Consider the following 22,743-nt stretch of genomic DNA (forward strand, 5'->3'; position numbering starts at 1 on the left):
ATGTGACGTTGCTCTGCAGTCAACCATCAGGCCCTTCAGGTCGACACCCGCCCCCTCGCTCACTCGGAAGGCACACTCCTCATCCTGGGTATCTCTCTCGCCACAGGCTTTTCGTGCGTCATCCTGTTCTCTGCGCTGTTTCCATCTGCAGGTGGTGTCCCGGTGTGAGGGGCTTTTGCAGTAACTGCACCAAGCCTTTCTTTGACAGGTCCTGGCCAGATGTCCCTTCAGGCCGCATTTGAAACACACCAGGTCCACTGTTGCCGTCTCTGCTCCTCAGTCACTCGGGTTAGCAGGTTTCCCTCTCTGGCGTAAACGCGCCTTCATCAAGTTGTCATCTGCTGCGGCAGCACGCATCTTTTCAGTGTCTTCGTAGCTCCGTAACTTTGTTTTAAACTCCGCAAATGACATAGTCTCATCGAGCTGTGTGACATGGATGGCAAATGGTTGGAAGGATTCAGGCAGCCCTTTCAGAACCATAGCTACCAGCAGGCCATCGCTTAAGGTTTCACCAGCATTCCTCAACGCTGTGATGGCTGTCTCAGCTCGGATAACATATTCAGTCACACTTTCATTGCTTGACTTCTTCAGTGAGGTAAGTTCAGTATAAAGGCTGATGATACGAGGCTTTCCTTTACCTTGATAATAGTCTCTCAAAATCTGCAATGCTTCCCGTCCGTCATCAGCTGCATCGCGCATAACCAGCAAAAGGCTTTTGTCATCCAAAAACTGGATCAGTTCAGCATATGCCTCTGCATTCTTTGCTTCATCCTCATCATCGGCGGCGGCTGGTGGGTGTAGAATAGTGTCCTTCAACCCTTGCAATCGTAGGTGGCCCAAGAATTTAGTTTCTCAAAGTTCATAATTGTTCTCATCTCCGTCAAACAAAAGTCGGGACCAACGGCTTGTATCAGCGGCACGTCTGCTCATTGTGCTTCGAAGGTCGTCACCACAGTGGAAAACATGTAGAAATCTCTGACTTCATCTGGGCCCATAACCTGTTGGCTGAGTCGATCTGCACAACGGTATGAGTGGAGTCAAGAATCTACAGTTAAAAAAACTTACTTAAAGCACAGCTATCAACTACACACGCACGGAGGACAGAAACTGCTTCTCAGCCAGCTCAACTCACAAAATCCAACCGGCTATGAGTGAACGGCCCTTTATTGAACACACCCACATTTATCATACACACCTGGGTCAGTGACTACTCCAGTTAGGAGGTGAGAATACAAATTACAATCAATAACTGAACACAACAAATGTTTACAAAACAGAAACAATATTTTGGGTGCATTTGTCAACACAAACAATAATTGAGAGCATCTGTCAACATATATTCCACCATGGCTTTAATTTGCATGGAGGAGATATGTGTTTTTCTCTGGAGTGGTTCACATTCCATGAGTTCAGCCTCTACTCCCTCATCTTCAGCGTCTGATGACATGACAGCATCACAGTCATTTTTCAACAACCCTGGTCTCTCTTGAAAGATCCAGCTCATTGAGAGGTATATATGGACACACATTCTCTTTTTGGTCGCTTTGCAGCGGCACATCCACATACCACTGGCAAGGTCAAAAGTAACTCTGACCCTGCCAAAAACACACCAGCTTTCCAATTGTCCAGTGTAAACTGAGAAATACACTTTCTTGCCAGAGTAACCATGTTCTTCAAAAAAAACAGGAAACACTGCAGCTGTATTGTCCTTGGCAGCTTTGGCATGCATCACACAGCATTGGTCTTTTGTGTGGTTGGAAATTAAACCCTTCTCAAGCATGTCATCTATAGAGGACTTCTTCAGGAAAGGAGGTGGTTGTTGAACTCTATAGTGCTTTAAGCGCTCAAGGTGGATGCATTCCTTACCTGTAGCCATTGACATGTATTCTCTACAGGCTGGGACCTCACAGTTAAAGCTTTGATTATCATAGGACTTGCATACATGAATAATAGTTCGTGGTCCACACTTGTCCTGGGCTGTCACAAATAACCCCCTCTCCTGGTCTACCAAGATTATGGGTTCCGACGCCTCATCATGTTTCTCTAGTTCATGTCGCCGTAATGAAGAAGAAGTTAAGAATGAGGATGGACATGCTGAGCAAGGAAAAGGCTTCATTTTGTGCTCCATTGGGTCAGCGTCTTCGATATATTCTGTCTCTGTAAATAAAGTAGATACATGTATTAGTAGACTTGCGAGGCATTTTCATGGCCATGTGCATATCCATTTAGACACTGATGTCACCACAGAGACTAGTCTGCACTAACTGATTTGAACGGCCAATCAGCTAAAAACAAATCTGATTGTAAAACATGAGAAACTTAATATGATGGGCAGAACATCAGGTTGTATTTTTTTTATTTTGCCATTTACTCCTTAACTGATTGCTTCAGCCTTATGACACCGATGGCCTAGAATAAGGGCTTCTGACTTTAGAAGATGCTAGACCAGCAAACAGTGAAAAAGGACAATTTGGACCTACCAAACATTCTATATACACTTTTTCTTTGACCTTACTTAAATGTGGAAAGGACATATGTTCTTAGGTAGTGTAAATTAGTTTTTTTTGGCATAAATGGGAATAATAAAAACAACTTTCCATTCAAGACTGGTTTTATACATGCAACATACCTGTCACATGTTTCTTGTCCAGCAGAGTGAAACCTGTAAAAAAAAAAAAAAAGGAAAACATGCACATAAGTTATTGTAGTGTACATTATACAAGTTTGTGACAGTTTTTATTAAGTTTCTCTGCAGCACACAGCTGACTGTGGGTGTGTTTGGGAATTTGTTTTTTTCATAATGAACATATGGACTTTATGTGTAACAACTTATTTATAGCTGTTTAACCATCAGTTAGTAATGATAGTATGAAATTTTTACCATGAAATCTCAAGTGTGCCAGAAAGTTATGCTTCCGCTGTATCACTGCTGGGACACTGGGACGGTGCCAGTGCTGCGATTTTGGAGTTTGAGGCTGCAGTGGCATGGTATGCAAAACTTTTCTACTGGAAAATTCATACAAATGAAAACACTTAACAGACAAGTTGACAAAGTGGAAAACAACAGATATGAAAACGTATTTCGTATGGGTTGAGATGCTGTTGAATCCATTGCTCTCGCTTAAGAGCCTGACATAAATGAATATAAATATGTACCCACAATAAAAATGCAAGTATGCTACAGCACAGAAGAATGGAAGCCATTAGGGATCATTGTTTACAGTCAGGCCACATTAATCTTGGAATGTTGCTTTCTTGAATTTGAATGGGGGCCCTGTTGTGTGTTTACTTTTCATTACCATTACCATTGAAAGTAATCACCAGTACAACGTTTTTCATTCTATTCAGTCATTCAGTCAATGCAAATATCCTAACAAAGGGAATGTCCAGAGCAATGAGATAAAAAGCAAATTTCCGTTTAAATACATGGATTTCATTTTACCTTTTACAAAAAATTACAACCTATGCACAAAATGATGCTACTTGAAATACTGTTAAATATTGACTGAATACACAAATACTACTATAAACAGATTTTTGTAAAGACACTAAAACTTGTAAGACTGTGTTACTTTAACGTGTACGTACCCTGTACAGAAGAGGTCAAAAACACATCGGGGTGTCGAGTAAAAAACTAAACCCCTTGTATAAATTTGAATTTTTTTTTTCATTTATACTAATGGTAAGGCAAATACAGACAGCAAATACCAGCAAAACTTTTTTAAAAAAGAAGCTTATTGCCTGACCCGACTTACCAATGCCTTCCACGCTAAAAAATACAGAGTATTTAAAATGAACGAGTTTCATATGATCTCGAGTTGCCATTGTTGTTATTTGGCAGTAGGGCAGTCCCTGTCCTCGTTGGCGTACAAATCTTCCAACCTTTGGAAAAACTGTATCTAGAAAAAAAGCACAGGTGTCAGTCTCCTATGTTAAAAATTTGCCAAAATACAGAACATGAAAAAAGGGAGTTACTTACCATTAGCCATTGCTTCCTCTACTATGCTGACTCCAAAGTATCACTAAATGCTCGCACCGGAGAATGTAAGCCTACAACTGAACATAGTACCATTTGCTTGTCCTTTTCATCCCTTGGCACAGAGCACTCAGGGACCACAGATGTAGTACCCCCTAGTGGCAGGGACCAGTCATTACAGTGGTCCGGACCACTGAGCTAGTCGCCCCCTGGTGGCAGGGACCAGTCATTACAGTGGCCCAGTGCAGGGACAATTTATTTATAGACCGCTTTTCATGACCCTCAAAGACGCGTTACGATAAGATACAAGAATGAAAGTGCAAAACATCTAAAATATAAATCACCATAATCAAACGTGAAAAGAGTAAATCAATTTAAACAATGAAAGTATTTTTTTTTTCCAGAGGATCGTGCAGCAGCGCTTGACAGAAATCACTGATTTAAATTTTTTTCTCTTTATTAATACTGCTGATATATATTTAATCTATCATCAGGGAAGTACACTATACAAATGTATGCACCGGATAAGCCAATCCAACCATGAACTAGGTCAACAAAAGTATTGGGGGAAAAAAAAACATACCGAAGGGGTTCAATAAATAAAGATAAATTATTAGTGGACAATTAAATAAAAAGTATAGCGACATAGCTGTTATCAAACCATAGTAAAAAGTCAACATCAAATCAGGACTTTTCTGGAGGAATTTTTGTTTTATTTTTTTTTTTTTAAAGCAACACAAATTTATGTGCATACTTGTTTGACATTTTCCTTAGGCACGAATAATATATGATAAACGCATTTTTAAAACAAGCATAGGAAGGTTTATTTCTAACGGAAGCGTGGAACTGAAAAAACAGACCTTATCACGCTATGACGTCATAGTTTTATTGTAAAAACGTGAAACGTATCATGTTATAACGTGATAAGTTGTAGGAACATAGTCTGTACTGTATGTTGTGATTTATATTGGAGCAAAATACATTTTATGGAAAATATACTCATCAAGCACTAACATTTGAGTTATTTTTACCAATGATTAACTGTTGTACTCTGGTTTATTGTTGTACACAAAGAAATGTGGGGCAGTAATGAGCAACTCAGTGCGTCACCTGCCTGCGCAGTGAGACGGTGAGTGCGTGTACCCGAATTGCCATAGAGCAGGCATCATCAACTCAGGACCTCTTGAGCCAGTGTCCTGCAGGTTTTTAATATATCATCTCAAATAATGGGTCGTTCAGAGACTGGTGCAGACCTTAACAACAAGCTGTTGGAGAACATTTTCATTTGAACCAGGTGTGTTGCAACAGGGATGCAGTGAAAACCTGCAGGACACTGACTCAAGAGGTCCGGATTGGTGATTCCTCCCACAGTGTGTGCGCTGCTTTTAGTTAATAACACTTACCAGTCATTACGCATATGGCTGTCTTCTAAACATAAAAACGAAAATTATAAAGGATATATGCACCGCTGGGACCGGGAGACACAAGTTGCCGACACAAAGACGTGGTCCAGTCAAAATTTGAGGGTGCAACGTCAACACAGTGTCCTCCAAGCTTCACCAAATCGCTCCAATGAAGTACAACTTTATCCTATTTGGTAAATTAGGCATTTCTCTTGACGTAGCACAGTTTCCCCATTTAACTACAAATATGGTTTATAGTCCATGTTTTAACCACAAAATGTATTACGTTTTGTTTTGTAATTAGTTTTTTAAAAACTAATTTAATGTTCTTTTGTACAGTGTCCTTGGGTGTTTTGAAAGGCGCTTTTATATAAAATGTATTATTATTATTATTATTATTATTATTATTGTTATGTTATAACGTAATAAGTTTCACGTTTTTACAATAAAACTATCACGTTATAACGCGATAAGGTCTCATTTTGTTTTATCTGGGTAAGAGCTCCACGCTTCTGTAATTTCTCTAGTTTCCCAATAAAATAATAATATTGACATCAGAGAAATTTAATTTTAGGTTCATAAGTAGACGTAATGTCAAAAGCCTAAAGGATTGAATTTCTTTAGTAACCCAGAAACTGTTTGACAAAAAAAAAAAAAAAAAAAAGCTCTAAGGAGTCTACTGCAACCTTACAGAAAGAGCATGGGTTCACCTTAAATTATTTAAAATGTCTGAAACAGGATAGATGTTTTTTTTTTTTGATCATTTTAAAATGTGTTTCCTTGACTTTGGGTCTTACAGGGCATTCTATAAAATTAGACTAGGTTTTATCACTGAAAAAAGTTTAGAATCTGCTGTTTGTCTTAGATTTAAACAACGTAGTAATCAATTTAAAAAAAAGAAGTCCTCCTACTGCAATTTTTGTTAAACTTGGTTTCAGAAGAGAATATTGAAAACCATTGTGTAAGACTATAAGCAGGGGTACAGGAATGGTTTGCAAACCTTAATGATGTCTATTTTAGGAAAATAAAAATAAATTTAGTGGAAAAATGTTGAGAAAAATATTTCCATTTATTCCATTACAAAGACAATGCCTTTTTCATATTAATTCTGTTTAAATATTGGCTTCCTATTAATGGTTATCACTCTATTATTCCATAAAGTGGAATAATAATAAGAGAGAGGTTGTGTGAAAATTTGTAAAAAAAAAAAATAAAAAAAAATAAAAAATTAATAATAACTTTAATGATCCCTACCAATGACTCAAAATCTAATGCTCTAATACTTAATTTTTCATATTTTACCAAAGTTTTTTTTTTATTTATGATTAATTTTGTTCTTCCTTAACAAATGTAAAAAAAATAAAGAAAAATAATAAAACTAGCTCTCTTATATTGGTATCTGAAATGTATAGTATGTAGCAATCACTGATTTAAATGGCTCCCAGTGGCAGGGACCACTCATTACAGTGGTCCGGACCATGGTCTGGACCAGACCACTATTTTCGCAACAACCCCCTCTCCGGAACTGGAAGAGGTCGGAATGGATTATGTTTTTCTGCTATAGGGGAACACATTGAGGAGACACAGTTTGGGATTGACAACCTTAGTTCCAACTTGTTGTTGGTGGTTGTGACTGTGTTTCTCAACATAAGGCTGCACCACGTTACCAAGATCACATCTATCTATCTATCTATCTATCTATCTATCTATCTATCTATCTATCTATCTATCTATCTATCTATCTATCTATCTTTCTATCTAAATATATATATATGTTCTGCTGCTAGCAATTGTGCGACATTATATTTTAAAAGAAATAATTTAGTGAAAGCATCACATCAGCATTAGCTTATACTGTCACAAAAATTGTTGCGTCAGTCAGTCCCATCACAAAAATGATTAATGAATGAACTCAATTTTGTGCCAAGCAGAGTTTCCAAACACATGGCAAACAGCCATTGTATCACCTATTCTTAAGTCAGGAAATCTACAAACTAGGCACGCCCAAACATTTATACTTTCATTCAGTTGTATTTTGTGCCAGCCTAATCAAAATATTCTTTAAAGTAGGAAAATAGTATCTTTATAAGGTAAACTCTGGAGCACAGCGGGGAGGATTTGGCCAGCCTGACAGATTTTATAGATCGTTGTTACGACAGAATCGTCATGGAGAAACCAAACAACACCTCCACCCCCTCCACCTCATCCAAGTCCAAGAGACAGCGAAATGAGGATTCACCTGGAGCTATTTCACCACCGGGGAACGACTCAACGGATGTTCTGATCTCTATAGATAAGAAACTCAGTAGTTTTGATGCGTGTTTGAGCCTGGTAGAAATTCTCCACAAGGAGTTCCAGGCGCTACGTGACTCACTAGAATTCAGCCAGAAGCAGGTGGAAACTCTGGCTGTAGAAAATGCTGGTCTCAGAGAGTCGGTAAAATCCCTCACCGAGGGCTTGACCCATCTCTCGGAGGAAAATGATCGATCTGCAGGCGCGGAGCATGAGAGAGAACCTGGTATTTGCAGGGATTCCAGAGCAGACGGAGGAGGACCCCGAGACCACGGTGAAAAACTTCATCAAAACCCACCTGAAGCTCCCGGAGGAAACGGTGAAAAACATCTCCTTTCACAGAGTCCATCGGCTCGGCGGGAGGAAACCCGGGTCCAGCAGACCAAGACCCATTGTAGCGAAGGACAGAAGGAGCAGGTGAAGAACCAGGGCCGCGAACTGAAGGGAACCAACTTTGGAGTAAACAACCAATATCCGAGAGAGATTCTGGACCGACGGAGAGTCCTGTTTCCCATCAGGAGGAAATTTATCGCTGAAGGTGCTCGCGCTGTCATCGCGGTGGATAAATTATTTATTAATGGACAGCTGTACCGCGACCCGGACATCACTCCGTGGCTCTACTGACTTGGTATGTGCTTTAATTTTCCTGTTTTCTCACTAGACCATGTTATATCCATAAAACTGCCATAAAAGATAATTTAGTTAACAGTAAATCCACTGCCCGTCTCCACTACACTGTTCTCAGCACAGATGCGTTTTTTAAATTACTTTTTTTCTTTGGCACTGTCGCCCTTTTCACTCTTTACACTTCTTCTCTCCGACCCTTTAACGGTTAACGGTAACACTTGTCATTATTTTATATACACATCAGCACTTTTCATGATTCACAGGAACACACACAGAACAGCACAAGCGCACACACATCCCTGTCACAACCAGCTGGCAGATACACATGCACGCGGAGAAGCAGTGGGATGCACGCACACACGCTTCAGTAATATGCATATAGCCTCATTTCTGTGGTTGGTTCATGAACGAACTCACATTTGTCACTTGGAATGTGCGTGGAGATGGCACAAGGGAAAAGAGGTTAAACATTTTTAATCGTTTGCAAGAAATGAAAGCAGATATAATATTACTCCAAGAGACTCATTTATCAAACTCAACAATAGATCTTCTCTCAACAATCCAGTTTCCACACGTGTATTCAGCTTGTTATAATTCTAGGCAGAGAGGAGTAGCAACTCTTATTAATAGAAGGTTAAATTTTGATATAGATAATACAATCATAGATCCAGAAGGCAGATTTATAATAGTTACATTATCTATTAAAAATGTTAAGTTATGTATTGCAAATATATCTGGTCCAAATGTAGATGATCCTCCTTCTTTCACTCCCTCTTCGCCTCTATGGTCACTCAGATAACACATTAATTATAGGAGGTGATTTTAACATTATACTGGACAAACAAAGTACCACAGGAGCTCATCGAGTCTGGAAATCCTCAGAAACTGTAAAACATGAAGGATTTTGGTCTCTGTGATGCTTGGCGCTCTCACCATCCCACACTAAGAGAATACACCTTCTTCTTGTTTGTTTGTGTGTTTTTATTTATTTATTTATTTTTTGTTTTTGTTTTTGTAAAAGTTGTAGGAAATTTTCTGGTGTGTTCATGTACAGGTGTAACAGTTTGTTGTCTGGTGATGGTGTGGATTGAAGGGTCGTTTCCTTCTGTCTGTGATCTTTTTGTCTCCTTTCTTCTTTCCCTTTTGCTCTTTTTGCTATTTTCCATCTTTTTCTGTCCCCTCTGGTCAGGTCCAGCAAGATTACATAGATTCCGTGATTCAAAGTAAATAAATAAATGAATCACATTATCAAGAGGAGCCTTACCCATAGGCCTCCCCTTGGCAGAGCAAATTTGTTCAGCACGATACAGAAACCAGATTATCATTTTGCTGCTATGATGCTGGACAGGACAAGTTAAAAAAAAAAAAAAAACTATTGTGTTTTATTTTTAAGATAATAAGTATCTGTATACATATATATATATATATATATATATATATATATATATATATACATTAAATGCTGTCAAAAATAACACATTAAACGTGGTAACTAAACACAATTAACTGCTTTAATATTTTTAATGCGATTAACGCACACACAGCACGACAAGCCCCGTACAGCTGTCATTTCTCGATATGACGGCAGGATGTGGAGAGGCAATAAAAGGAATAAAAAGAACATTGATGGAGCAACACAAGGGCATCGCCTCTGTGGAGGATGATGCTGTTTAACATCAGCTGATCAGCTGACCGGCTTTTCTCTCTTGCTCTTGCTGTGTTTATGGATCAGCTGAGAAGGAGAAAACTATGGTTCACACCGTCACAAATTTTCCCCAAAGTCTTGTTGTTGGCAGGACCTTCTCTAACACAGCAGCTGCTGGTGGTAGACATAAAGTTCTGGTGGGGGCCAGGAGCACTGACCAGGAAAAGAGTGGCACAGATGAGACCTTTTTAAGGTCTAGATTTTATTAAATATAATAACTACACCCAAGGTCACTGTACAGAAAAGGAAAAAAAAAAAAAAAATAAATTACATAAGAGTTAAAAACAGATTAAAAGACATTGATATAAAAATAACATAAAAAGTTATAGGGAGTAGGCCAGTTTAAACAGGTGGGTTTTGAGTGCAGATGTGAATGATGGCAGAGAATCGATGTTCTGAATCTCGGATGGGAGTGAGTTCCAGAGCCGGGGAGCGACTGAAGGCTCTGCTCCCCATGGTAGAGAGACGGGCAGAGGGAACAGTACGGTGAACGGAGGAGGATGACCTAAGAGCACGGGAGGGAGGGGCAATATGGAGGAGATCAGACAGATAAGGAGGGGCCAGATTGTGAATACCTTTGAAAGTGAGGACCAGTAACTTATAGTTGATTCTGTATTTTATTGGGAGCCAGTGGAGTTGTTGAAGTACAGGGGAAATATGTTGAAAGGAAGAGGTGCGAGTCAGGATACGAGCAGCAGAGTTCTGGAGAAGCTGCAGTTTTTGAAGTGATTTATTGGGAAGACCGAAGAGGAGTGAGTTACAGTAGTCGATGCAGGATGTGACAAGACTATGGATAAGGATTGCAGCAGCATGCGGAGTGAGTGATGAGGTCAGATGGTTGATATTACGAAGGTGGAAGTAAGCAGACTGAGTAATGCTATTGATGGGCTTGAAATGATAGGGTGCTGTCGAGAATGACGCAGAGACTCTTGACCTGAGGGGAGGGGGAAATGGTAGAACTGTTAATGTTGATGGAGAAACTGTGAGACTTGGTTAGAGTGGAGGGCGTACCGACAAGTAGAACCTCAGTAGTTTTTTTACTGCTGCTGAGTTTGAGAAAAGTGGAGGAGAACCATGCTTTGATTTCCTGGAGACAGTCAGAGAGTTGAGTACATGTAGCACTGTTTCTGAATGGTACAATCACAAAATAGATACACATGGTCAATAATCTAGGAATTAATTTCTCACAAGCACAGCCACACTTGCAAAAGATCTCTGAAACAGAAATTTGCCTAGAATCACCTGCTGTTTGGAGGAGCAGTCGCCCATCTGCACCAATGTGTGTAGAGACATCTGTTTGTTTTTTATCTGTTTGATAAATGTTTGGTTTATCTGCTCATTTTGTAAATGAAACACTAAACGTAAACAAAATAAAAAATGTGATTCCTTAAGCTGGCAAAGGAAGTATCTGTCATAAAACAGTTCCCTATTCTTCTGCTCAGCCTCAGAGGAATTAACAAAAGCCAGGTCTGGTGCAATGTCAAGGCTTCTAAGAAGCTCATCAGGCCTTTTTTGATTCTTTTGATGGAATCTGTCATAGAGTGAGTAGTGATTGGAACTACCAGTGATTGGGTGCTGCCTTGTTGTTTCAGGACAGGTTGTGTCTGGGGCGTGCCTCCGGAACTGCAGGGTTTTGACCCAAAGCAGCTCAACTCTCAGTGTTTTCTGTAGCGCAGCAACAATGTTCTCAGGAGAGGGTTCACAGAGTCTTCCATCGTTAGGCTGGAATCTTCCATCGTTAGGCTGGAAAAACATCTGCCTTGTCCTATTGTTGGTGTGCTTTGCCACACGACCAGCAATGTCTGAAACATAAATGTTTGGGGGATGGGCAAAACTTAGGAGCCCATCTGCATGGTCCCGGGCACTCTCTTGCCATAGCAGAGGGGAGTGATAGTAGGTGACGGCATGAGTGCAGCCCATGTGCAACACGCCACCTACACAGACACAATAGGGATTTAAGGAACATGAATATTTTTTAGAATGCAGTTCAATAACATCATTTTTTTGGGCTTAAAAAAAAAAGGCAAATACTTGTTGAACTAAAATTTTCTACAATGAGTTAAACTGGATTCATTCTTTATCCCTACATTTTCTTTGTAGTTGATGATTTGTTGAGTTTCTTATAAAACTATCTCAAACTAATGTATATGCTAATGCTGAAACTCTATGCATACCTCCAGTTTTCTGCAGCTTAACAAACATCTTAGGACAGACATCCTTGTACAGAAGCATTTCCTGCAGACGGTTGATCAAGTCAGCCTCTGTTCCAGCCGATGAAACTCCAAGATCTGAGCAGGCTTTCACCAAATCAGCTTTGGAGGGCTGCAAAAAGTAGAGGAAACAACGTAATTCTAGAGCATGTAAAAACAGAATCTGTATGAGCACAAATCTGCTTGCTTGAGAAACTGGGATTTATACAGATAAAATAATACCCTCTTGGATTCCACTAGACGTAGGAGCTCATCTTCATTCATGCCTTGGTCTTCTTTGGATTTTGAACCCACAGTAACATTATGAGTGAGGCCTTTAAGTAGCTCAGTTTTTGGAACTATATCACCAATCCGGCTGTGTGCTCCAATCCACGGGTAAAATTAGAATGGTCCAGTTTCTCCCAAAATGGGTTTTGTGCGTTCAAGTCTTTATTTATATAAAAAGAAAGATACAATATATTGGCTCATAAATGTTTTATGATTATTAATGTTGTTAGATTGCTTTACTTATAAAAAGAGCCTAGATAAAGAATTATACTTTCAAACAAACCTTCACAGATTCCACTTGCCAAGATCTCCCTTTCCAGCCGGTCCCATTTCTGTCTGATGTTGACTGTGAGGTCAACCTCCGCCACATCTTCTGACACTGGCCTCTTCAAAAGACTTACTAATGGTGAAATAGAATTGTTAGTGTTTTAAAAGCATTAACATTGAATTTTTAAAAAAGCTTGGCCTAATTCTATAAACTACATCAATGTAATAGTTATGAATTTGGCAAATACTTACATTTATGCAATGCACATATACATATTAAGTTTGTGTGCATGATGTGATGTAGGGTTTGCTAAATTTATGCCACATTCAACTAGTAAAATAAAACTTGTAAAATGTGTTTTCTTTCTTCAGTGAAAGAAAATTTGTACATACTTACCAGGCAAGTCAAATGAAACCTTCCAGTTGGCATCTGAAATGAGAATAGCTGGGTTGTGGCCACATCTGAGGCATGAAAAGTTGTAGTCATATGCTGTGAGAGCAGAATAGTGGAAAAAAGCCTTTCTTATAGTGTTATGGTGGATAGTTGTGTTCAGCTGAAGCTCCATGGCTTTTAGGAATCTTCCTATGGCAGTGTGACTCTGTTGGACAGTGAGAAAATTATGGTAAAACAAACCAAAAATTATTTATATGAATGAATATAGAAAGAATATTGATGATTTTAAAACCCAGTGTAATCACCTTTAGTAAATTAGTCAGGAATGAGCAAAGCTGCAAAGTCAAAATCACTCTGTTGTTGTAGTTGTGGAAACCTGTTGTGTAATCTTGAAACATTACTGGTGTGTCACAGACCGGGCAGGTTTTCTTGTAAACATGGACATCTGAGGAGAAAAGAATGTAGATGCCTCTTTAATGACTTTGCACAAGAAATACATTTGCAATTTCATAAATTATACCATGAACACAGTTTTATTACGTTTTATATCATAAAGATGTGCTAAAAACGCCAAGAAATATACTATTTGTTGAAGCGCTATGAAAAAGACAAAACACCGACAAACCTTTGTGAATTGCTAGAATCCCATATATAGTTGCCTTTTTTGTCACCAATTCTTCTGCTGACAATCTAGGTGGTGTCGGGCCAGGGCAGTATGGACATGATGTCTCTTCAGGACAAAGTTTTAAGAGGATGTCTGGTGATTTTAAAGGCATGTCCTCTGGAAGTTGAGGCGGTATTCTTTTTGCCCTGAGCATATATTGTTGGCTGAGTCGATCTGCACAACGGTATGAGTGGAGTCAAGAATCTACAGTTAAAAAAACTTACTTAAAGCACAGCTATCAACTACACACGCACGGCGGACAGAAACTGCTTCTCAGCCAGCTCAACTCACAAAATCCAACTGGCTGTGAGTGAACGGCCCTTTATTGAACACACCCACATTTATCATACACACCTGGGTCAGTGTCTACTCCAATTAGGAGGTGAGAATACAAATTACAATCAATAACTGAACACAACAAATGTTTACAAAACAGAAACAATATTTTGGGTGCATTTGTCAACACAAACAATAATTGAGAGCATCTGTCAACACCCCCACTTGATCTCATATTATCATACCCAAAATGATATCAGGAATGTCAGAACAAAAAAACACACTTTATTCATATCCAAACATGAACTTGGCAAACTTGTTCAGCTTGGATTTAGTTGCAGGTTTGGTCAACAAATCTGCCACCATCTGATCAGTTGGACAATACTCCAAACGTACTTTCCCATCATTCACTGCTGATCTGAGGAAGTGATACTGTATATCAATATGTTTACATCTCTGTCTACTGACAGGATTTCTGGCTAAAGCGATAGTACCTTGGTTGTCCTCATACACCTTTGGTAGTGTATATAGACATTTGTCCATACCCTCTAAAAGTTGTGTAAGGTATAAACACTCTTGGATGGTTGCAGCCAGAGCTGCATATTCTGCCTCACAAGTGGACAGAGCTACTGTAGGCTGCTTCTTTGTCTTCCATGAGACTGGAGTGCCCTCTTTGGTTAAGCTTACACAATAACCAGTCGTACTTCGTCTGTCTACATCAGCGGCCCAATCTGCATCACTGTATGCTTGGATGTCCAGGCTCTCGTTTTTTCTGTAGCACAATTTCTTGTTACTTGTACCTCTAAGATATCTCAACACATGTTTTACTGTACTCCACTGCTGTTCTGTAGGTTTAGCAAAATTCTGAGATAGCTTGCTCACAACAAAACTCAAATCAGGTCTGGTACAGATAGTTAAGTAGATGAGGTTACCCACTGCCTCCCTGTACCTCGTAACATCAGCCAGTGCTATATCGTCTGTGTAATTCAGCTTCTGCTCACATGGTGTAGACCTAGGCTTACAGTCATACATGCTGAATCTTTGCAGGATTTTCTCAACATACTTTGTCTGTGCCATGGTTAAACAGTCATCACTCTGGATAAAATCAATGCCAAGAAAATGTTTCAGTTGTCCTAAGTCCTTCATTTCAAACCTGGCAGTTAGCTTGTTCTTAACAACATTCAGGACATGCTCATCACTTGCTGCAATGATTACATCATAACCCAGATGACCATAATCACTTTGTCGTGCTCCGTTTCCCTTGTATAAACACAGTGGTCAGCTTGGTTTTGAACGAACCCGTTACTGGTTAGATAGTCATGGAAAACCTTGTTCCAGTTTCTGCCAGACTGCTTTAACCCATACAGGGATTTCTCCAACTTACACACCAACTTCTCATTTGTGTGGGACTTAACCTCGTACCCCTCTGGTTGTTCTACATAAATCTCACAATCTATTGGTGCATGTAAGTAAGCTGTTTTTACATCCATTTGATGCAAGATCAAGTTGTCCTGAACAGCTTTTTGCATCAGCACTCTGATGCTCGTCGGATTGGCTGTTGGAGAGAATGTTTCCTCATAATCTATTCCTATCTTTTGGCTGTATCCTTTAGCAACATATGGAGCTTTATACTGCTCAGTACCATCAACGTTGTTTTTAATGGCATACACCCATCTTCCCCCACTGTTTTCTTGCCCTCAGGTAACTTTGACAGGGTGAATGTGTTGTTCTCTCTTAATGACTGCATTTCCTCATTCATTGCATTTACCCACTCCGTTGCTTTATCTGAGCTAACAGCTTCTTTGTATGAAACTGGTATATTGCACGTGACTTTGTAACAGTAATCTATGTTACTCTGGAAGCAATCGGTTTCATCTTAATGCAAGTGTTTAGTCATCGTACAGTCAGTGTACCTGTCCGGCCCCCTCCTCTCTCTAGAAGGTAACGTCTACTCTCTGGCTCATGCTTGATATTTTCTGGCTGTGGTTGGACGTGGCTCACTACAGGCTGGTGGCTTACTTCAGGCTGCTGCACTACTTGGACATGGGAATCTGAAGTCTTTGTCTTGTACTTTACAAAGTCATCAACAGGTGGTAGGAGAGTCGGTGTCTGCTGCTCTACACACGTCTTGGATAAAAACTTTACCAATCGATGCTTCTGCACTTTTCTGGTGTCAGGAAAATAAATAATGTATGCGGGACTCTTTTTATCATACCCGATGAAAACACCTTCTTCACTCCTTGGATCTAATTTTGTTTTGTTTTGTTTGTACACAAAACACTTCGTACCAAAACTCTGCATCCTGGACAAGTTAGGTCGTCTACCTGTTAAAGCTTGGACTGGTGTCTGCTCTGTGCGTTTATTAAAGCATCTATTCCGTACTATAGCGGCGGTTTGAACTGCATAAGTCCATAGTTGTTTGGGTAGACCACTTTCTATCAGCATGCATCTCGCCATTTCAAAGAGTGTGCGCCAGTTGCGCTCAGCAGTACCATTTTGATGTGGAGAGTAAGGTGCGGAAGTTTCATGTCTAACACCATGTTTTAGAAGCAGACCCTGGTAAGCTTTCCCAATAAACTCGGTGCCATTGTCTGATCTCAAACATTTCACTTTCCCATATGGAGCGGTGTCAGCCAGAAACATCTCTGTAGCTCGTATGGAATCACTCTTGTTCTTAAGGAAATATACAAAAACTGCACTAGAAAAGTCATCAGTAAATGACAGTACATATTTATGACCATCTCTGGACTCTGGGTGGATTGGTCCTGCTAAATCTGCATGTACAAGCCCTAGGGGCATTTTAGCTCTAACGTCTGGGTTTCTGTTTCTATTTTGATTGAACTTTCCTTGAATACACACTCCACAATGTGGAAGCTTGCTTGTTGACCCCTTAATTTTTATTCCATCAACAACTCTTTGTAATTTCTGAACATCATCATAATTGCAGTGTCCCAGAATCTCATGCCATGTCTGCATATCAAAACACCCATTACATTTGTCATCACATCTGCAATTGTTTCCTGTATGCAAATAATACAGTCCGTCATGTACAAAAATGTGGAATTTTGTACCGTCTCTGTGGATTAAAACGTCCTTCCCCTTCTTGAAGATCACAGTTGCTCCACTGCTTGTTGCTGCTTTGACCGAGAAGATGTCTTGTGGGTAGGATGGGACGTACAAGGCCCTTTTCAGAATGACCTTCACATGTCTGCCTCCACTGTCAACCAGACATACCTCTGCGTCACCGTGACGCTTTGCCACACCTTTGCACTTTGTGCCATCAGCCAGCTCCACACAGTGTGATCAGGCTTGGAAGTTCTCGTCAAAGCATCTTAATTTCCCAAGATCTGTGACGATATGTGACGTTGCTCTGCAGTCAACCATCAGGCCCTTCAGGTCGACACCCGCCCCCTCGCTCACTCGGAAGGCACACTCCTCATCCTGGGTATCTCTCTCGCCACAGGCTTTTCGTGCGTCATCCTGTTCTCTGCGCTGTTTCCATCTGCAGGTGGTGTCCCGGTGTGAGGGGCTTTTGCAGTAACTGCACCAAGCCTTTCTTTGACAGGTCCTGGCCAGATGTCCCTTCAGGCCGCATTTGAAACACACCAGGTCCACTGTTGCCGTCTCTGCTCCTCAGTCACTCGGGTTAGCAGGTTTCCCTCTCTGGCGTAAACGCGCCTTCATCAAGTTGTCATCTGCTGCGGCAGCACGCATCTTTTCAGTGTCTTCGTAGCTCCGTAACTTTGTTTTAAACTCCGCAAATGACATAGTCTCATCGAGCTGTGTGACATGGATGGCAAATGGTTGGAAGGATTCAGGCAGCCCTTTCAGAACCATAGCTACCAGCAGGCCATCGCTTAAGGTTTCACCAGCATTCCTCAACGCTGTGATGGCTGTCTCAGCTCGGATAACATATTCAGTCACACTTTCATTGCTTGACTTCTTCAGTGAGGTAAGTTCAGTATAAAGGCTGATGATACGAGGCTTTCCTTTACCTTGATAATAGTCTCTCAAAATCTGCAATGCTTCCCGTCCGTCATCAGCTGCATCGCGCATAACCAGCAAAAGGCTTTTGTCATCCAAAAACTGGATCAGTTCAGCATATGCCTCTGCATTCTTTGCTTCATCCTCATCATCGGCGGCGGCTGGTGGGTGTAGAATAGTGTCCTTCAACCCTTGCAATCGTAGGTGGCCCAAGAATTTAGTTTCTCAAAGTTCATAATTGTTCTCATCTCCGTCAAACAAAAGTCGGGACCAACGGCTTGTATCAGCGGCACGTCTGCTCATTGTGCTTCGAAGGTCGTCACCACAGTGGAAAACATGTAGAAATCTCTGACTTCATCTGGGCCCATAACCTGTTGGCTGAGTCGATCTGCACAACGGTATGAGTGGAGTCAAGAATCTACAGTTAAAAAAACTTACTTAAAGCACAGCTATCAACTACACACGCACGGAGGACAGAAACTGCTTCTCAGCCAGCTCAACTCACAAAATCCAACCGGCTATGAGTGAACGGCCCTTTATTGAACACACCCACATTTATCATACACACCTGGGTCAGTGACTACTCCAGTTAGGAGGTGAGAATACAAATTACAATCAATAACTGAACACAACAAATGTTTACAAAACAGAAACAATATTTTGGGTGCATTTGTCAACACAAACAATAATTGAGAGCATCTGTCAACATATATTCCACCATGGCTTTAATTTGCATGGAGGAGATATGTGTTTTTCTCTGGAGTGGTTCACATTCCATGAGTTCAGCCTCTACTCCCTCATCTTCAGCGTCTGATGACATGACAGCATCACAGTCATTTTTCAACAACCCTGGTCTCTCTTGAAAGATCCAGCTCATTGAGAGGTATATATGGACACACATTCTCTTTTTGGTCGCTTTGCAGCGGCACATCCACATACCACTGGCAAGGTCAAAAGTAACTCTGACCCTGCCAAAAACACACCAGCTTTCCAATTGTCCAGTGTAAACTGAGAAATACACTTTCTTGCCAGAGTAACCATGTTCTTCAAAAAAAACAGGAAACACTGCAGCTGTATTGTCCTTGGCAGCTTTGGCATGCATCACACAGCATTGGTCTTTTGTGTGGTTGGAAATTAAACCCTTCTCAAGCATGTCATCTATAGAGGACTTCTTCAGGAAAGGAGGTGGTTGTTGAACTCTATAGTGCTTTAAGCGCTCAAGGTGGATGCATTCCTTACCTGTAGCCATTGACATGTATTCTCTACAGGCTGGGACCTCACAGTTAAAGCTTTGATTATCATAGGACTTGCATACATGAATAATAGTTCGTGGTCCACACTTGTCCTGGGCTGTCACAAATAACCCCCTCTCCTGGTCTACCAAGATTATGGGTTCCGACGCCTCATCATGTTTCTCTAGTTCATGTCGCCGTAATGAAGAAGAAGTTAAGAATGAGGATGGACATGCTGAGCAAGGAAAAGGCTTCATTTTGTGCTCCATTGGGTCAGCGTCTTCGATATATTCTGTCTCTGTAAATAAAGTAGATACATGTATTAGTAGACTTGCGAGGCATTTTCATGGCCATGTGCATATCCATTTAGACACTGATGTCACCACAGAGACTAGTCTGCACTAACTGATTTGAACGGCCAATCAGCTAAAAACAAATCTGATTGTAAAACATGAGAAACTTAATATGATGGGCAGAACATCAGGTTGTATTTTTTTTATTTTGCCATTTACTCCTTAACTGATTGCTTCAGCCTTATGACACCGATGGCCTAGAATAAGGGCTTCTGACTTTAGAAGATGCTAGACCAGCAAACAGTGAAAAAGGACAATTTGGACCTACCAAACATTCTATATACACTTTTTCTTTGACCTTACTTAAATGTGGAAAGGACATATGTTCTTAGGTAGTGTAAATTAGTTTTTTTTGGCATAAATGGGAATAATAAAAACAACTTTCCATTCAAGACTGGTTTTATACATGCAACATACCTGTCACATGTTTCTTGTCCAGCAGAGTGAAACCTGTAAAAAAAAAAAAAAAAGGAAAACATGCACATAAGTTATTGTAGTGTACATTATACAAGTTTGTGACAGTTTTTATTAAGTTTCTCTGCAGCACACAGCTGACTGTGGGTGTGTTTGGGAATTTGTTTTTTTCATAATGAACATATGGACTTTATGTGTAACAACTTATTTATAGCTGTTTAACCATCAGTTAGTAATGATAGTATGAAATTTTTACCATGAAATCTCAAGTGTGCCAGAAAGTTATGCTTCCGCTGTATCACTGCTGGGACACTGGGACGGTGCCAGTGCTGCGATTTTGGAGTTTGAGGCTGCAGTGGCATGGTATGCAAAACTTTTCTACTGGAAAATTCATACAAATGAAAACACTTAACAGACAAGTTGACAAAGTGGAAAACAACAGATATGAAAACGTATTTCGTATGGGTTGAGATGCTGTTGAATCCATTGCTCTCGCTTAAGAGCCTGACATAAATGAATATAAATATGTACCCACAATAAAAATGCAAGTATGCTACAGCACAGAAGAATGGAAGCCATTAGGGATCATTGTTTACAGTCAGGCCACATTAATCTTGGAATGTTGCTTTCTTGAATTTGAATGGGGGCCCTGTTGTGTGTTTACTTTTCATTACCATTACCATTGAAAGTAATCACCAGTACAACGTTTTTCATTCTATTCAGTCATTCAGTCAAAGCAAATATCCTAACAAAGGGAATGTCCAGAGCAATGAGATAAAAAGCAAATTTCCGTTTAAATACATGGATTTCATTTTACCTTTTACAAAAAATTACAACCTATGCACAAAATGATGCTACTTGAAATACTGTTAAATATTGACTGAATACACAAATACTACTATAAACAGATTTTTGTAAAGACACTAAAACTTGTAAGACTGTGTTACTTTAACGTGTACGTACCCTGTACAGAAGAGGTCAAAAACACATCGGGGTGTCGAGTAAAAAACTAAACCCCTTGTATAAATTTGAATTTTTTTTTTCATTTATACTAATGGTAAGGCAAATACAGACAGCAAATACCAGCAAAACTTTTTTAAAAAAGAAGCTTATTGCCTGACCCGACTTACCAATGCCTTCCACGCTAAAAAATACAGAGTATTTAAAATGAACGAGTTTCATATGATCTCGAGTTGCCATTGTTGTTATTTGGCAGTAGGGCAGTCCCTGTCCTCGTTGGCGTACAAATCTTCCAACCTTTGGAAAAACTGTATCTAGAAAAAAAGCACAGGTGTCAGTCTCCTATGTTAAAAATTTGCCAAAATACAGAACATGAAAAAAGGGAGTTACTTACCATTAGCCATTGCTTCCTCTACTATGCTGACTCCAAAGTATCACTAAATGCTCGCACCGGAGAATGTAAGCCTACAACTGAACATAGTACCATTTGCTTGTCCTTTTCATCCCTTGGCACAGAGCACTCAGGGACCACAGATGTAGTACCCCCTAGTGGCAGGGACCAGTCATTACAGTGGTCCGGACCACTGAGCTAGTCGCCCCCTGGTGGCAGGGACCAGTCATTACAGTGGCCCAGTGCAGGGACAATTTATTTATAGACCGCTTTTCATGACCCTCAAAGACGCGTTACGATAAGATACAAGAATGAAAGTGCAAAACATCTAAAATATAAATCACCATAATCAAACGTGAAAAGAGTAAATCAATTTAAACAATGAAAGTATTTTTTTTTTCCAGAGGATCGTGCAGCAGCGCTTGACAGAAATCACTGATTTAAATTTTTTTCTCTTTATTAATACTGCTGATATATATTTAATCTATCATCAGGGAAGTACACTATACAAATGTATGCACCGGATAAGCCAATCCAACCATGAACTAGGTCAACAAAAGTATTGGGGGAAAAAAAAACATACCGAAGGGGTTCAATAAATAAAGATAAATTATTAGTGGACAATTAAATAAAAAGTATAGCGACATAGCTGTTATCAAACCATAGTAAAAAGTCAACATCAAATCAGGACTTTTCTGGAGGAATTTTTTTTTTTATTTTTTTTTTTTTAAAGCAACACAAATTTATGTGCATACTTGTTTGACATTTTCCTTAGGCACGAATAATATATGATAAACGCATTTTTAAAACAAGCATAGGAAGGTTTATTTCTAACGGAAGCGTGGAACTGAAAAAACAGACCTTATCACGCTATGACGTCATAGTTTTATTGTAAAAACGTGAAACGTATCATGTTATAACGTGATAAGTTGTAGGAACATAGTCTGTACTGTATGTTGTGATTTATATTGGAGCAAAATACATTTTATGGAAAATATACTCATCAAGCACTAACATTTGAGTTATTTTTACCAATGATTAACTGTTGTACTCTGGTTTATTGTTGTACACAAAGAAATGTGGGGCAGTAATGAGCAACTCAGTGCGTCACCTGCCTGCGCAGTGAGACGGTGAGTGCGTGTACCCGAATTGCCATAGAGCAGGCATCATCAACTCAGGACCTCTTGAGCCAGTGTCCTGCAGGTTTTTAATATATCATCTCAAATAATGGGTCGTTCAGAGACTGGTGCAGACCTTAACAACAAGCTGTTGGAGAACATTTTCATTTGAACCAGGTGTGTTGCAACAGGGATGCAGTGAAAACCTGC

The 22,743-nt window shown here is 39.9% G+C and overlaps 2 protein-coding genes across 2 annotated transcripts; both read right to left on the reverse strand.

Annotated features, from left to right (window-relative positions):
* Positions 1 to 276: 276 nt before the first annotated feature.
* Positions 277 to 3,878, reverse strand: LOC121642122. Its single transcript, XM_041988616.1, has 5 exons — positions 3,756 to 3,878; positions 2,882 to 3,006; positions 2,630 to 2,662; positions 1,399 to 2,157; positions 277 to 788 (listed from the first exon to the last, which is right to left on the reverse strand). Exons 2-5 carry the CDS (start codon positions 2,985 to 2,987, stop codon positions 277 to 279), a joined length of 1,410 nt encoding a protein of 469 aa, XP_041844550.1. The 5' UTR covers positions 2,988 to 3,006; positions 3,756 to 3,878.
* A 13,836-nt stretch (positions 3,879 to 17,714) lies between these two features.
* On the reverse strand, positions 17,715 to 21,317 carry LOC121642123. The gene is made up of 5 exons (XM_041988617.1): positions 21,195 to 21,317; positions 20,321 to 20,445; positions 20,068 to 20,100; positions 18,837 to 19,595; positions 17,715 to 18,226 (listed from the first exon to the last, which is right to left on the reverse strand). Exons 2-5 carry the CDS (start codon positions 20,424 to 20,426, stop codon positions 17,715 to 17,717), a joined length of 1,410 nt encoding a protein of 469 aa, XP_041844551.1. The 5' UTR covers positions 20,427 to 20,445; positions 21,195 to 21,317.
* Between the last annotated feature and the right edge of the window lie 1,426 nt (positions 21,318 to 22,743).

This window comes from Melanotaenia boesemani, chromosome 6, assembly GCF_017639745.1.
Source record: "Melanotaenia boesemani isolate fMelBoe1 chromosome 6, fMelBoe1.pri, whole genome shotgun sequence".
Taxonomy (NCBI): domain Eukaryota; kingdom Metazoa; phylum Chordata; class Actinopteri; order Atheriniformes; family Melanotaeniidae; genus Melanotaenia; species Melanotaenia boesemani.

Bases quoted from the DNA above. Each gene is read 5' to 3' on its own strand.
- LOC121642122 (XM_041988616.1), bottom strand. From the start codon at position 2,987: ATGCCACTGCAGCCTCAAACTCCAAAATCGCAGCACTGGCACCGTCCC. The intron at 2,663-2,881 runs GTAAAAATTTCA...TTTTTTTTACAG, and splicing joins GGCACACTTGAGATTTCATG to GTTTCACTCTGCTGGACAAG. The intron at 2,158-2,629 runs GTATGTTGCATG...CTTTATTTACAG, and splicing joins GGACAAGAAACATGTGACAG to AGACAGAATATATCGAAGAC.
- LOC121642123 (XM_041988617.1), bottom strand. From the start codon at position 20,426: ATGCCACTGCAGCCTCAAACTCCAAAATCGCAGCACTGGCACCGTCCC. The intron at 20,101-20,320 runs GTAAAAATTTCA...TTTTTTTTACAG, and splicing joins GGCACACTTGAGATTTCATG to GTTTCACTCTGCTGGACAAG. The intron at 19,596-20,067 runs GTATGTTGCATG...CTTTATTTACAG, and splicing joins GGACAAGAAACATGTGACAG to AGACAGAATATATCGAAGAC.